This window comes from Vicia villosa, unplaced genomic scaffold (assembly GCF_029867415.1).
Source record: "Vicia villosa cultivar HV-30 ecotype Madison, WI unplaced genomic scaffold, Vvil1.0 ctg.003609F_1_1, whole genome shotgun sequence".
Taxonomy (NCBI): Eukaryota; Viridiplantae; Streptophyta; class Magnoliopsida; order Fabales; family Fabaceae; genus Vicia; species Vicia villosa.
The window spans coordinates 176,837-191,656 of record NW_026706253.1 but is presented as its reverse complement, the minus strand read 5'-3'; the positions used below and the strand labels follow the sequence as shown (position 1 = coordinate 191,656).

The following is a 14,820-nucleotide window of genomic DNA, read 5'->3' as shown; positions in this document are numbered from 1 at the left end:
TTCACCTTGATTTTATTGATTCACCTTCATTTTATTGATTCACCTTGATTTTATACCTATTAATTGTATTGATTCACCTTGATTTTAATTTTTTAATAATTATTGAATTTTTTCGAAAGTGTGTAGAAACATTCCAAGACCAAATTGGTGTTGGAATATTTCGGATATGCATCTCTGAAGACACCCCCTCTCCCAAAAAGGGATGTTTTCGAAAATGCATCTCTAAAAACCCAAAAAAGGGGTGTTTTCGGAAATGCATCTCCGAAAACATTTTTTTTTTCGTTTTTTTCGGAAATACATTTCCGAAATAAGACAAATTTTGAAAAAAAAAAAACGTTTCGGAAATGCATTTCCGAAGTAAGGGTATTTTGAATTTTTCACCAGAGGTGACCAAGAAAATAGGGAGGTGGGTAAAAAAATTCTCTTACTTTTTGTACTTAATCACTCACATTTAATAGATATTTAATCTCATATTTTTTTATATCTTGATTTATATGCAGGAATGCGTGCTCAGTGAATAATTTCTATAATTCATAATTTGAAGGTGCTCTTGAAGATTTTAATTTGCAATTGACTATTTTAGTTAGTTTTAAAAATAACACTTATATGGAACTATTTATTGATTTTATCTAATAAATTTTGAATTTAAGTACTTCCATAAACAACTTTTGTGGCACTATCAGCCTAGTATAATACAACTTTTCGTTTTCTTTCAAAATAGATTGCCTTAGTACATAATATAATTTCTAAAATAAAATATCTAGACAAGGTAGCTCTAAGGATTTGCGAGCAGATTAATTAAATTAATGCATCAAAGCTTTTCATGTACCTTTTATTTCTTAGTTCATGTATAAGCCATGTATAGAAAACCTGCACATATTAGTTTTGCTTTAGATAAAGTTTTGCTAGAATCCTTACTTTTTAAAATCGACAAATGCCAAGAATGCATGTTAATGTTAACAAATTTTCAAGGAATGCAATAGCTTTTGATTGACTTAAAATAGATAAATAAATCTTTCTCTATATTCACTAAACTACTAAAAAAAATAAAAAATAAACTACTAATCCAAAATATATTTTGTTAGCAAAAAGTACTTAAATAATAAAGATTCACAAATCATTTACTTTTGGATCCTTGGTTTGCCACGATAAAGCATAAGGATGCATATTTTTACTAGTTGCAACAATATTAGTTACAGGAGAGGAAAAATTGGAGGTGTTAAAATAGAATAAAATGGGTCTTAATCACTTCATAAATGGGTCTTAATCACTTCATAAAATGGGTCTTAATCACTTTATTAATACTTAACACTTAAAAAACACATTATTTTTCAACATATACTTTAAATGAAAACTGATTTACACGATCTAAATTTTGATATTTAATTTCAACTACAATTTCATTATTTTCACCTAAATTTAACTCGTAGAAATACATAGAGATGCTATATTCCGCAGCAACATAGGGCTCCTTGACATGCACTACCAAAACGGATACTTCTCTTTATACAACTCTCAATACATTTTTTAGGATGATCTGGACACAAATCAGGTCGTTTCTCACAATCATTCGGTGAAGGAATGTCATTTGTGCTTCCTGTTGATGCAACCACTACACATTTGCCTACTGGAAAGAGGTGAAGTTAGCCGTTACGCTTGTCCTTGGAAAACGCACTTGTGTGTTGGTATCGCGCAGGACGTCAGCGTCAGAGATGAGCGAATTGAAGAAGTAATTCGAAGGTTTGTTGAGGAGCAATTTTAAGATCAAATGTGTCATTTGAAGAGTTTGAGAGATATCATAAGGATTATCGCAGCATGACGTTGATGTTTGTATTTCGGATAACGTCGGCGAATTATATCTTGAGCTTCGGGTGTCGGATTGACGTATCGTTTGAGCCTACGAAGAGGTGAGACTATACTCTGCCTTATAGGAGTGTTATGGATATAGTAGAAGTGAAGCATGTTGAATATAAACGGTTATTGCCGCAATTGTCCGAAATAAAGTTAAGTCGAGCATGTTGTTGTGTAAGTAGTCATGTGTAAGCTGTTGACAACGGAAAACAATTAAGTGAAGTATTGTTGTAGGCCTTGCTGTAGGATTATTGATAAGTGATTGAAACTGTGGTAGAAGCTGTCAAAATTGTTGAAACGTGTTGCAAGACGTCAGTGTTAGCAGGTTCAGATAGTTTTGCAAGTTGTTGAAGTATGATATTTTGGTGACGTAAGTTCATTTTTTAAAGGAACACTATTATAGTTGGTAATGATGGTTATACTCCATTATGATTGTCGGCTGTCTATTGACAAATTGAGGACTTGATCACCCTTAACCTCTTGTTGATAGTAGACAGAATTGTATTGGATGTTATAGACTTATTTTACTATCTCGATGGTACATTAAGTGGTGAATGTTGAGGAAAGTCTGAAACTTAGTTGAAGCTTGTGAATCGTATAAGTCGGTAAAAACTCTAATGAAGGATGGTTAATTAAGACAGATGATTAGAGTTTCGCAGTTGAAGCATGATGTGCCAGATGTATTGTGTTTTCTTGTGAATAGCGATGATTGTAATATGATGTTCTTGTAAGTTGTTGGTTAAGGACGAGTTGTGTGGTTATTAGTCGAGTTATGTTATCAGGTTGGTGTTATGATAATTTTGCCGTTGTTGCAGTAATGTTGTCGTTGGTGCTTTGTTAGTGAATGACACCTGAGTATGGAAATAAGAATTCTATATGTGTATCGATGATGAGTATGTTGTTGCGATGATGAAGCAATGTTGTATCATCAAGTATGAGCGAGTGAAGATTGTTGCTATATCGTGAGATGTTGTTCCAAGATATTGCTGAAATGGTTGGCAGGTTAGTAACGGTTATATTGTAAGAATAATTGGGAGACTTACGTATGAGTTTTGGATTCAAGTCGTGTTGAGATACCAATATATCGGAAAAGTAATAGTCGGAGTGTTGCCAAGCGCAACTTGAGAATAAGAAAGTGGATGAGAACGCGATGTTAGAGATGGTTGTGTTGGACGAATTTTCGAGGACGAAAATATTCTAAGTGGGGGAGAGTTGTAACGCCCAGAAAAATAATTATTGGCTTAATTTAGACATTTGTGATGTTTACTAAAATTTTCGCATTTTGGGACGATTTAGTCGGTATCAGTTCGGGATAGCGGATCGACATTTAATCGAAGATTTTAATATTTTTAGTATTAAAAATATTAATGAGCTAATTTTTAGCGTTTTGGGAATTTTTCGAGTAATTAAGATTAGACCGGAAATATGAAACATTGAGTAATAAATCGGTATATTAAAATAATTGGATTTTATTTTAATGGAATATAAGCGGAAATGTTATTTTTACATTAAGTATAGAAAAGATATTGGACTTAAATAATGACATCTCTAAGTATTAAGGGGTATATTTTATTAGGCCATTAGAAAGTGGTAACAAAGTAGTAGTATCATTTTGTCTTTTTGAAAAATAAAAAGATAGTGGAATCAAGAGAAAAATAAAAAAAGAAGAGAAAAGAAAGAGGGGCTAGGGTTGTGAAAAGGAGAAGAAGGAGACCCAAAGTGTTGCTCTCAAGTGCCATTTTTCTCAAATCTCCATTGAAATTTCTTAAAGCTGCACCGAATCTAAGGTAAGGGGGATTCTTACTACCTAACTAGGAATATGATGGATTTTATGTGGATTTAGGATATAGATTGGTCATTGTGTCGTGTTGAATTTGTTTTATGTCACTACTTAAAATTGCAATTAGTTTTTCAATGTTGATGTTGCTGTTCATTAATAATGGTTTCTGGAAGTAAATATATATATACGACCGGAAGCCTTTTTCATAACGTGTGTATGCTGTGGCCTGTGTTCTTTCATGTTCATAATTATGTTCTATTACTTATTTCTTGTTGGCTACTGTTATGAAGACACATATAACATATATAATATAGCATATATAGTGGATATTATAATGTAAATGAGACATAGTAATTGAATGATATATAGTTAAATAGTAGGATAAGAATTGTGAAACAGTAGAAATTATAGAATAAATGTATTCAAAACAGTCCCAATTGACCAAAATAGCTTAATTAAGCGGTATAATTAGTTGTCCGGAATTTGATGAAAGTTTACGTTGTGGTTAAGTTTAATTAGTAGATTAACGTCGTGGTGTTATTTTGTTGAAATTGTGATATTTTATGAACCGACCAAAATTGTGTGGATTTGAGTATCTTTATATTAAATGTTGGTTTTGGAATAGAAAATGAAATAGTAAATTGGAAATTGGATTGGAAATAGATTATTGAATTGAAACTTCACATGATAGGATTATTAATTGAATGATTAAATTAATAGTAGAAGTAATTTCAATAATTCTAACTAATTGGTATATACTTAGACTTGGATAAATTATTCGGTTTATCGGTAAATTACGGTATCTTTAGAATTTGACTGTAATCGTTATTTGGTTGAATATTTATGTTGAGAATAATATATTGATATGTCAATGATGTTGTCTTGATAAATAATATTATGTCTAATTGAATTAGTTGATAATTGGAAGTTGATTCGGTTTACTTGATAAATTAGCATGTTGAGATTATCTTACGAATTGATCGAAAATTGTGGTTTTGATTTGGATGACTTTGTTAATATGTGAAATTTAGTAATTGTGCCGATGTGCTGAAACGTGATAATAATTGTAATAATCTTGAAGATATGCGAATTGTATATTTGTGACAATTTTTTTAATACACGAAGTTGTATGTTTGTTGCGATATGCCGAAGCATGAGGATGTATATATAATGACTTGTTTATATGCGAAGTTGTATAATTACGATGATGTGTCGAAACATGACGATGTTTTGTGATGATTTGTAATACATGATGTTGTATATATTTGTGATTATGATTTTGAGACTAAGTGAAGATGAAATATTATGGTGACGTGAATTACCTCGTATAGATGGTAATTGATTGTGATATAGGCTTATGCCTCGTGACGATAGGTGATTGTGATGAGTATGCTGTATTGTCTTGTTTGTCGAGTCACATTTCATATGCATACTCTGTGACGGCCTGGATTGGCAAATTAGTGACGAAGGCTTATGCCTTGTGCCTCTGAATTGGGCAATTGGTGACGGGCAGGGCCGGTCCCGACATTTTAGAGGTCCTGGACAAAAAGAAAAAGGGACTCCTAACAAAAATTGGCTTTTTACTCGCCTCCAAAATGAAGAAGAATAATAAATCGGCTTTTTACTCGCCTCCAAAATGGACCTAATACACATGTTTTTCTGATTGGTAAGAAATTTATTTCTATAATCAGAAAAATAATAAATCAAAATACAAATAATAATGAATTTGATTTCATCATAAAAATTTGATAATAAATTAATTAATTGTATGATAAACTTTTAAATATTTAATCATAACATATAAATAATCTAAAATTTATTCTAAAATAAATTAAGATAAATAATTATCAAGAATAAAATTTGATTTAAAATGTCATTATAAACTTTAATTGATTGTATTCAAATTATTTTATAATTAAAATTTGTGAAATGCTAATTGTTATCATAATTATATAAGGAATTTATTGAGAAATGTTATCATCTTTTATTTAATGAAGTGAGTGCCTTTCTAAATGAAGTATTGTGAAATATTGTCATCTTTTATTTAATGAAGTGAGTGCCTTTCTAAATTAAATATTCTGATAAAAAACAATAGTTAAAAATTTGTTAAACGTGGAGTCTCAAACTGGAGTCATCAATCTCCCAAATGCAAACAGAGAACCGCTAGGCTACAAGCATTTATTTATCAAATAATTCCGCTAATACATATATATTATTTTTTCAGTATTATTTTTTAATCATAACTCTCAAATTAAGGCCCCCATATTTTTGAGGCCCTGGGCTATGGGCCTTCTTGCCCGAGTCCAGGGCCGGCCCTGGTGACGGGGGCTGAAGCTCCGATTGTTACCACATGCATATACATGAGTCATGTCCCATGTGTCTTATGTGATTCATAGTTGTGACGTTTTGTGACTATATAGTGATTGTATTTTTGTGACTTATTGAATGATGGAATTATGTGAAGATGTGAATTTGTGATTTAATGAATAGAGTGAGAATATTAATACTTGTGAATGCGATTAACCGAATATGTCTAATTTGTGATATCACTAGTACAAAAATGTTAATTTACACCCGTTTTTTATTAAATTTACACCCATTATTTTTAATAAAAATCGGGTGTATATCCACAGGGTGAGAAATGTCTAACGAATTTACACCCGTTATTTTTAACAAAAATCGGGTGTAATTGGGCGTAATTATGTTTTTAATTACACCCTGTTTTAATAAAAATCGGGTGTAATTGGGCGTAACTACGTTTTGAATTACACTTTGTTTTAATAAAAATCGGGTGTAATTGGGCGTAATTACGTTTTTAATTACACCCTATTTTAATAAAAATCGGGTGTAATTGGGCGTAATTACGTTTTAATTACACCCTGTTTTAATAAAAATCGGGTGTAATTGGGCGTAATTACGTTTTAATTACACCCTATTTTAATAAAAATTTGGTGTAAATATGTTCTTAATTACACCCTATTTTAATAAAAATCGGGTGTAAATACGCCATTTATGAATGAACAATTATATCTATTTACACCCTATTTCATATACACCATTTAGTTATATTTCATTTTCAGTCATAATATTGCAAATACTATAAAATCATACACATAAAAAATCATATTTTAACTAAGTCAAAATATTTTTAATATTAACCAAAAAATATACAAAATCATGTACAGTTATAATATTTCAAGTACTATAAAACTTACACATAAAAATCATATTTTAACTAAGTCATAACACTTTCTTCATATATAAGTTTTCTTCTTCTTTGGCTTTTGTTTTGACAACATTTCTATCTCCTTATCCTCTTCAACCATTTGCATTTGATCTGATAGATTTTGCTCCTCAACCTTTTGATTTTCAACCATTTGCAAACACATCAATTAAGGGCCTGTCTTGCTGATACTCCACTAGCTGGTGAAGGCATTGGTTTTCTCTCATCAGATTTTCATTTTCATTCGCAGTCTTGCTTTCTCACCAAAAAGTGCTTCCAGCTGAAGCCTCACCTATACACCATCATACACACAACATTACTTTCATAATGAAACACAGACACCCCGAGACACTGTCATGGCGAATCCAATGAACAAAATAAATTAAATATAACTACAAGTATTGGTTTTCAGAGTTGTGGATGCTACAGAACAATTTCAGCACTAAACATTAAGGTTGAATTGATTCCTTACCAGATCATCTTCGTCAGGCCTAAATTATAAGAACCAACATTTTTTGCTTTCTTGATATGCTTATCATGCATTTTCAGTCCAAATTGGTAAATATATGAATCACAAACGGAAATTTCACAAAAAATAGAATGATTGAATGAAAATAATGGCTCACAACATTTGGCGAAGAAAAGACTTACCATATGCGTTACCAATCTGACTTTGATTTTTAAAGCCAGCGGTAACAGCAATGCAAAGAACCATAAGGATCCAATTGATATCCGGGATATATATCTGGCCAAGGAACTTTTTCGATGTATGTACGACTTTGACTCGTGGGAAACAGCCATGAGCAAGGGCTTGCTTAATGATTGAAAAGGTTGCTGTTATTGTGGCTTGGCTCGCAACTATTGCTGCTAGTGTTGCAATAACAAATACTGGCCAGTATATTTTTTCTGCAGAAAAAAGGATAATTAACATCTACCAGATGAAAATCACTCAAAAATCAGAAACTATTTTCTATGTAGGGTGACAGACAAGACAAACCTGGAATAGAGCGATAAAAAACATCTTGTGAATGATGCAAGTTATGCACCAGATAAGCCGCCTGTCCAGAATACGCTAAAAGAAGGCAAGGAAACACAAGAAGAGTAAATGCAATCTGTACCGACGAGACTGGAAAATTGGCTAAGTCGGCAAAGAGAGCTTCTGTCCCTGAAATCAATCATCGCAAGTTGTCGAGTTTAAATTAACAGTTCACATCAATTAATAATTCTGAAACATGAGAAGTAAATCAAATAGTTAGTTATAACTTGATAAAGCTGATACATATCTTGTGTGTCAGTACAGTAGTACATATTAGTTATATTAAATTTTATAATGAAACACCAACTATTTTTATTGCACCTGCTTTCTTCATTTTTATTTATGTGGAATATCTTTTGCTTCAACTTGATCATTCTAATCTCAACTACTCTTTAAATTATTGCACTTCTGTCATTCTATGTATAAGGAACGTTTTTGTTAATTTAATGTTACACAGACCCCGCTAGGTTTTAAAAATTGCAAGAGGCAAGGGGGGAAAACAACAAGTGAAGCTCAAGTGAACTTACAACTCTAATTTTCTCTTCTTTATCTGATATACAAGGCAAAATGGCTCCAAGAATGTCTGCATAATACGGAACAACAAAAAGATCTTTTAGGTTTTACTATCAGTAAATAAATTATTGCATCTGCTGCAGATGAAATTTTCATAAGAAATTTGAACACAACAAAAAGAATAGTACTATAATACTGAATCTTCTGTATTTTAGATTTAAGAAACAGAATCCAGCGGCTAGCAAATGTATGCGTGCTCCAAAATTGTATGTCAGCAAGCTTAGTACTGCAAGGGAAAATCGTCAACTTTGGCACAAGTAATTACATGAATAGTAAATTAAGCTAACATTTACATGAGCATGTGAATGAAACGGACTTGGTAAAGATAATTCAATTATTGAAATACTATAACAACTTCCACAGCAAGGAATCAATGTAATGGGCACTGCCCACAAGAAAAAAGAAAAAGAAAAAACCATATCATATATCATATGCAGCTACATCACTAGACTATATAGGCAAGATGAAAGGAATGTGTCTCACCAATCTAAATACTCTAGGTCCCAGAACTTGCTTTTTGGACCCAAACTTGTTTCTGCAGAGTAAAGAGATTTATCATTTAGTGAACCAGAAAAGAATATGCGGTGTTTTAATGCAGAAATCAAATTTAGGTACCTCGTTGGAACCATAAGCAGAGATACTAGATTTTCTAGGATGCTTCCCCTCACTAATCGAATAGCCATCAACATCCTTCTTACCTTCAATTTACCTAGTACTCGAAACTAATATGAATTGAATCAACTTGTCCATGCAGACTTCTATGGTGGACCAACTTAAACGTGATATGGAGAGTCTGGACCACAAAATCAAGTTTATAAAATTGTGGCAACCGTCTCGGGATATTAAGACAGCAGTAGAATTGTTCAAGAAAAAATTATCGGAAGAGAAGCCAAAAGAACCATTATTGGAAAAGGAAAAATTATTGGAAGAGAAGCCAAAAGAACAATTATTGGAAAAGGAAGAATTATTGGGAGAGAACCCAAAAGAACCTATTCTCGGTGATGATTACAACTATCTTCTATCTATGCCTATTAACACTTTCTACGATGATATTGATAGCCTGCAGAGGATGGAGAGTGAAAGAAAAAAAAAGGAAAAACTTCTTGAGACGACGCAGAAAACAACACCCAGAGAAATGTGGCTTAAAGATATAGAGAAAATTTCAACTATTTTATCTGATTTATGATGTAGTGTCTTATGTTTTAGAATGAAGTTTATGATGTTGTTTGTTTGCTATCAGAATTAACCTGTGAGAAATATATATTGGAAGTTTAGTGACTGAATTTGAGGAGTCTACTTGTAAGATAAATATATATTTGCAGCAATGCTCACACCAAAACAAAACAAAACAAAAACTTATTAAAAAAAGAAATAATGGAACTTGTGATAAGAATATGCTTTCTTCCCACCAGACTTATAGTTGCCCAATTTACAAGAACATTATGTAAAAAAACTGGAAGGGGGTTCAACCTTGGTTGCTTCTCATTCAGTTTCATGAACTCTTCAGAGCTGCTAAAGCTTCCCTTGTTGCCATCGAGACAACTGCGTCCGAAGCATTTGGCAAATAATAATACTTCCCTGCAGTATGAGTTTTTTTTATGAACCCAGTTTACTTCTGTTGCAGAACTAAATACATTTATTCAATAAAATAGCAGTACACAAACCTTGAGCAACTCTAGCAATCTCTTTAGCGAAACCCGTTGAGACAAACTTGTTTTCAGTGTCAATGACAAGGAGAGACATTCCTGTTTTATATATCTTTGCAGCCACCTCAATAATTTCATCCTTCATTAAAACAAAGTCAATAATTAGTTCAGACTGGGAGAAATTAGAACTGAACATGTAATACGTAAAATCCTGCGAACTTATGCATATTTAAGAAGACTGAATTGAAAGTAATGCATATTAAAAAAAATAGAGATAACACAAATTTTCTCCTCAAGAAAAAGAGATTAAGAAAACAACAGAATGTGTGGCTTCTAATATGTTGCCAAAGTTAAAGGTTTAGATTCTCATTTCTTTGGTTACTAAGGAAATTGTTCATCTCATTTGGAAGTCCATACATTTCTAATTACAACGCTTAGCTTTACCTTCAATTCTTGCGATGTAGGTTTAGGGGCATCACTAGCAGCAGCAGCTTCAGGGTCATTTGACCTTTTCAATGATATGTTGGCTCGACCATCCGTGATTGCAACAATCATTATACGTCCAACATCACCACTTTTCTCTGCATTTAATCCGACCGTAACAGCCTAGGCATTTTAAGGAAGAAGAATAAGCTTAAGATTCAGCAAAAGATATATTTTGGGGAACAAAGTCTATTTCTGATTCTTGAAAAGACCAAAGTGAAATAAAAAGGAATATACATATAAAATTATATTAATATTTCTTAATCATAAATACAATATAAGCAACCATCTAAATGGATGTTGTCCATTGTCCATCTCTTTACTGCTTTGAGTTTATGGCCATTGTCATTTCCACATAAGTGGTAATGTCAATGTTCCTTAAACATGTCAGTAGTTGGAAATAACCATTTAAAATATTAAAACAAGATATCTTAAGAGATATGCTTACTGTGGTAAGACCATGTGCAAGTGGCGACCCTCCACCACATGGCAGTCTTTCAAGACGTTTCCTTGCCATTGCAATTGATCTAGAAGGTGGCAGGAGAACTTCAGCAGAATCTCCACGAAATGGAATTATAGATACCTATTTAACAAGCATAGTAATTATTAGTAATAAGATTATGGAGACAGTTTCATAATAAATGAATCTTGTTTTATGTTAAATTCAACAAATATCACCACTTAAACTCTGATGTGTTTAGATTAGGTACATATAATGAATCATATTAACAAATCAAACTTATTGTAATTGTTCTATTCTAAAACAGTCATTCTGATTTGAAAATTTGCAATTATGCAAATATATCTATCAATAACCAGTTATGCACAGGTTAACCATGAAAATAACAGGTACCACCTTAGGCACAGCCAAGGAATAAAAGAGTTGTATATGTTTTTCCCCTACTAAATGAAGCCACTGTTTGCAGGGTCCTGTAAAGAGAAGTGAACTCAAAAAGTAACCAAATATTCATTCGTTCGGTGATCACTTTCCTCACAAAAACTAACCAGGTATAGCTTCTCTCTCTTCTTTTGTTCCTTCATATTAACAATGTGAATCATAATAACATACATAAATGTGTATTCTTGATCAATCATTCTTCATGTTTCTTATACCTTCTACTATGTTTAAATGAGGGTTTTGATATTTTGGTTGTCTTAGCTGAGTTCTATTTTTATGATGATCATGATTTCATTCATTGTTATTTGAATGAAAACGTTTTCATACCTAATATTTTTGTTACATAACTCTATTATGCAAAGGCTTCTAATGCTACAAAACACAGTATCAATCAATTCCTTAGGGCTAGTTCAATAATAATACTGAGTTCCTTAATATCAATTATCATACTTTGATATATCATTATTAACTTGGTAAATACGATAGCTTGTGATTAACACTGCCTGCCTACTAGTATTGTTGATGACTAGGTACTTATCAGGCTTTTTTCTTGTCAAATGGTGCTCTATAAAAAGAAATATACTGATATTTTCATTGAGCGTGAAACCGATGATGAATTCAGTCCTAAGATAGGTTCTAATTACCAGGCAGAAATTCCTTTCAATCTTGCTGCTTCAGAAGATTTGTATTGTAAACCACTTTCTCCGGCAATTTATTTGCCCGTCTCAGTCGCATGGAGTGATGCTGATGCAGAATGTTTGGTACTTGCTTTGTTTCTCTTTGGCAAGAATTTTACTCTCGTAAATAATTTTTTTAGAGAACAAAGGGATGGAAGAAATACTCTCATTTTACTATGGAAAGTTTTACGATACCGATGGATATCGGAGATGGTCCGAGTGCAGGAAGTTGAAAGGGAGGAAATGTATAATAGCCAAGAAACTTTCTAATCTCTTTTAAGGGTTGCATCAACTGCTAATCTCTTTACAGGACCCTGCAAACAGTGGCTTCATTTAGTAGGGGAAAAACATATACAACTTGAAATTGTAATGAAGTGAAATAGTCTTGAAATTACTTAGTGGGCATTGTAAATGTGATTCAATTAGAATACCAAGACATAAATGCAAGTTGATATGAACTAATCAAATTATTTGATTATATACTTGATTGGTGCTAGCCAAAGTTCCAAGAAAAAATTATAAACAGCAAACCAGCTAATTATATTTGATGTTTTAACTTTCACTTGTAGAACGAACAAATGGGGTAAGGAGTACCTTTGGAAGCATGGGCTTGATGTATCGGCCTCTGTCCTCTGAAAATATGACATTTTTTGCCCTTCCAGCCTTCCCACCGCGTCTCTGTGCTTGTTGGGCAAAGAAGAGAAGTTTTTCATCCACCAAACCCCCTTCAGCATCAAAGATAAATTCTTCAGGTAATTGGTCTTGCTGTTGTTCATTCTCTTCATCCTTGTCATCCTGTTTAGAAAAACAATATTCAAATTATATAGATACAGTGAGGTAGGTGTTTAAATTTAGGATAATTATTAAAAAACATTATTTTTAATTTCGGTAACAAATTACACAAAACAACAGATAAACATTCTTAGATTTCTGATTAACATTTTTAACAGGAGAAAGATGAAATTACAACCCGACTCATTTTTTCTTCTCTTTTTGCAAATCTCTGAATCATCACATCCAAAACAACAGATAAACATTCTTACTCTTCTCATATCATCAAAGCATTATCACAATGTAGGGTTCATATAAATTTCACTAAAATCAATTGAAATTCAATAGGGGATTCAAATTTCGGTCCATAAATCTAATCTTACAAAACTAGCAGATTCAAATTTCAGTCAATAAATCTAATATAATTAAACTAAAAATCTTAGAAAACTGGGAAAAATCATTTCTCTCGTTGAAGAAATAGATGGCACTGTAAACAAAATAGATGAGAGAAAGAGGGTTACCGTTCAACCGGCGGTGAAGAGTACGAACGGAGATAAAATCAGTTTCTCCGTAACTACAACCAAACATACACTATCTTATTTTGTTAACCACTGCCTTCATAATAATCTTAAAAATCAATACCGTTTAATAATTGAGAAATACGAAAACAAAACTAAGATAAGATGAGATGGCTTACCATATCTTCAATTTCTTAATATGTTTCTTCAGAAAATCCTCATCAACCTTCTCAAGCTTCCTATCCTCCTCACCATCACCATCTCTCCATTCCTCCAACCTCTTGTCAGCATTAGCATGTCTCAATCTCCGCCCACTCATATCCCTACACACGTCAAAATTGTTATCCTTTTCTACTATAGTAACTTTTCGACTATCCTCCTTAAGATGGACCACAAATGTTAAGAGGACAAAGCTCATCATTCGAAAAAATAAGTCACCACTACATCTTATGACTATTAGAGAAGCTGCATCAAAGATGAAAAGGAAAATAAGTCACCAAACACACACTTATATCATATGTTTGAAAGAGAGAAAATCAATTCCAATATTCAACACAGTAAATCCAAACGAACTAACAAAGAAGAAAACAGAACCGTACAAGATGAAAGTAATCAGTGAAGCAATAGTATACCAATGCTAGGAATGAACTAAATCATGATAATGTATTCAAATCATAAACTATTCTAGCCAAAATGGCATAATCAAATACCAATCAATAATTATGAAATCACATCTATATTCAAAGCCAAATCATCACAAGGTAAATTGAAAGTTTGAAACATACCAAAGGAAAAGACCCACTCAATCCAGAAGCGTTGTGTTTCTCTTTTTCTCCCGATCCCGGTAATTTCTCATCGTAACACGACTCAATTTGTCCCTCAACTTCCCCAATTGCAGTGAACAAAATTGCCACCATGACTTACCCTCAACAAGAACCCTAAAATAAGAGTTTCAGTGTTCGAATTTCTGAAAATGCAAAACCACGGGTAATTATTAGAAACCTAAAATGGAACAAACATTCATCGAATTTGGGAATGGAAGAAGCTTACCGAAATGAGAGTGAAGGAAACGGTGACGGGTTTTGCAATCTTCTGCAAACTTCGTGAAAATGGGTTTCGTAAAATCAAACTTTAATCTCGCTATGAGTTTCGTGAAATCAAACTGCAGAGTTGAAAAAAAAATTGAAAATGAGTTTACTGAAAATGGGTTTTTTTTTGCATGCGTGCAAAAGTTGATAATGGATTTGTGAAAATGAGTTTTCTGAAAATCAGTATTAGTATTATGTTTAGAGTTTTTTGAAAATAAATGAATTTAGAGTATTATGTTTCAACTAATATTATAAAAATACTTTACTCACCTATGC

The 14,820-nt window shown here is 32.4% G+C and overlaps 1 protein-coding gene across 12 annotated transcripts; it reads right to left on the bottom strand.

The window, feature by feature from the left end:
• Positions 1-7,851: 7,851 nt before the first annotated feature.
• Positions 7,852-14,712, bottom strand: LOC131641276 (magnesium-chelatase subunit ChlD, chloroplastic-like). 12 transcript variants are annotated; one of them, XR_009295476.1, is made up of 14 exons: positions 14,507-14,712; positions 14,242-14,423; positions 13,636-13,921; positions 13,460-13,512; positions 12,762-12,962; positions 11,041-11,175; positions 10,554-10,715; positions 10,128-10,248; positions 9,934-10,041; positions 9,079-9,710; positions 8,947-8,998; positions 8,592-8,689; positions 8,418-8,473; positions 7,852-8,019 (listed from the first exon to the last, which is right to left on the bottom strand). XR_009295476.1 is itself a non-coding variant. In XM_058911583.1 (9 exons), the coding sequence occupies exons 5-9, from the start codon at positions 12,771-12,773 to the stop codon at positions 9,956-9,958; spliced, it is 516 nt and encodes a 171-aa protein (XP_058767566.1). In that variant the 5' UTR covers positions 12,774-12,962; positions 13,460-13,512; positions 13,636-13,921; positions 14,242-14,423; positions 14,507-14,710; the 3' UTR covers positions 9,805-9,955. The 12 variants fall into 12 exon arrangements, 1 of the variants encoding a protein (XP_058767566.1); XR_009295475.1 differs by having other exon boundaries at positions 8,418-8,689; XR_009295480.1 differs by lacking the exon at positions 8,592-8,689.
• Positions 14,713-14,820: the final 108 nt, after the last annotated feature.

Coding starts and splice junctions, on each gene's coding strand:
- LOC131641276 (XM_058911583.1), bottom strand. Junction 10,249..10,553: donor CTACATCGCAAGAATTGAAG/GTAAAGCTAAGC, acceptor GTTTTAATGAAG/GATGAAATTATTGAGGTGGC. Junction 10,042..10,127: donor GATTGCTAGAGTTGCTCAAG/GTTTGTGTACTG, acceptor CTCATACTGCAG/GGAAGTATTATTATTTGCCA.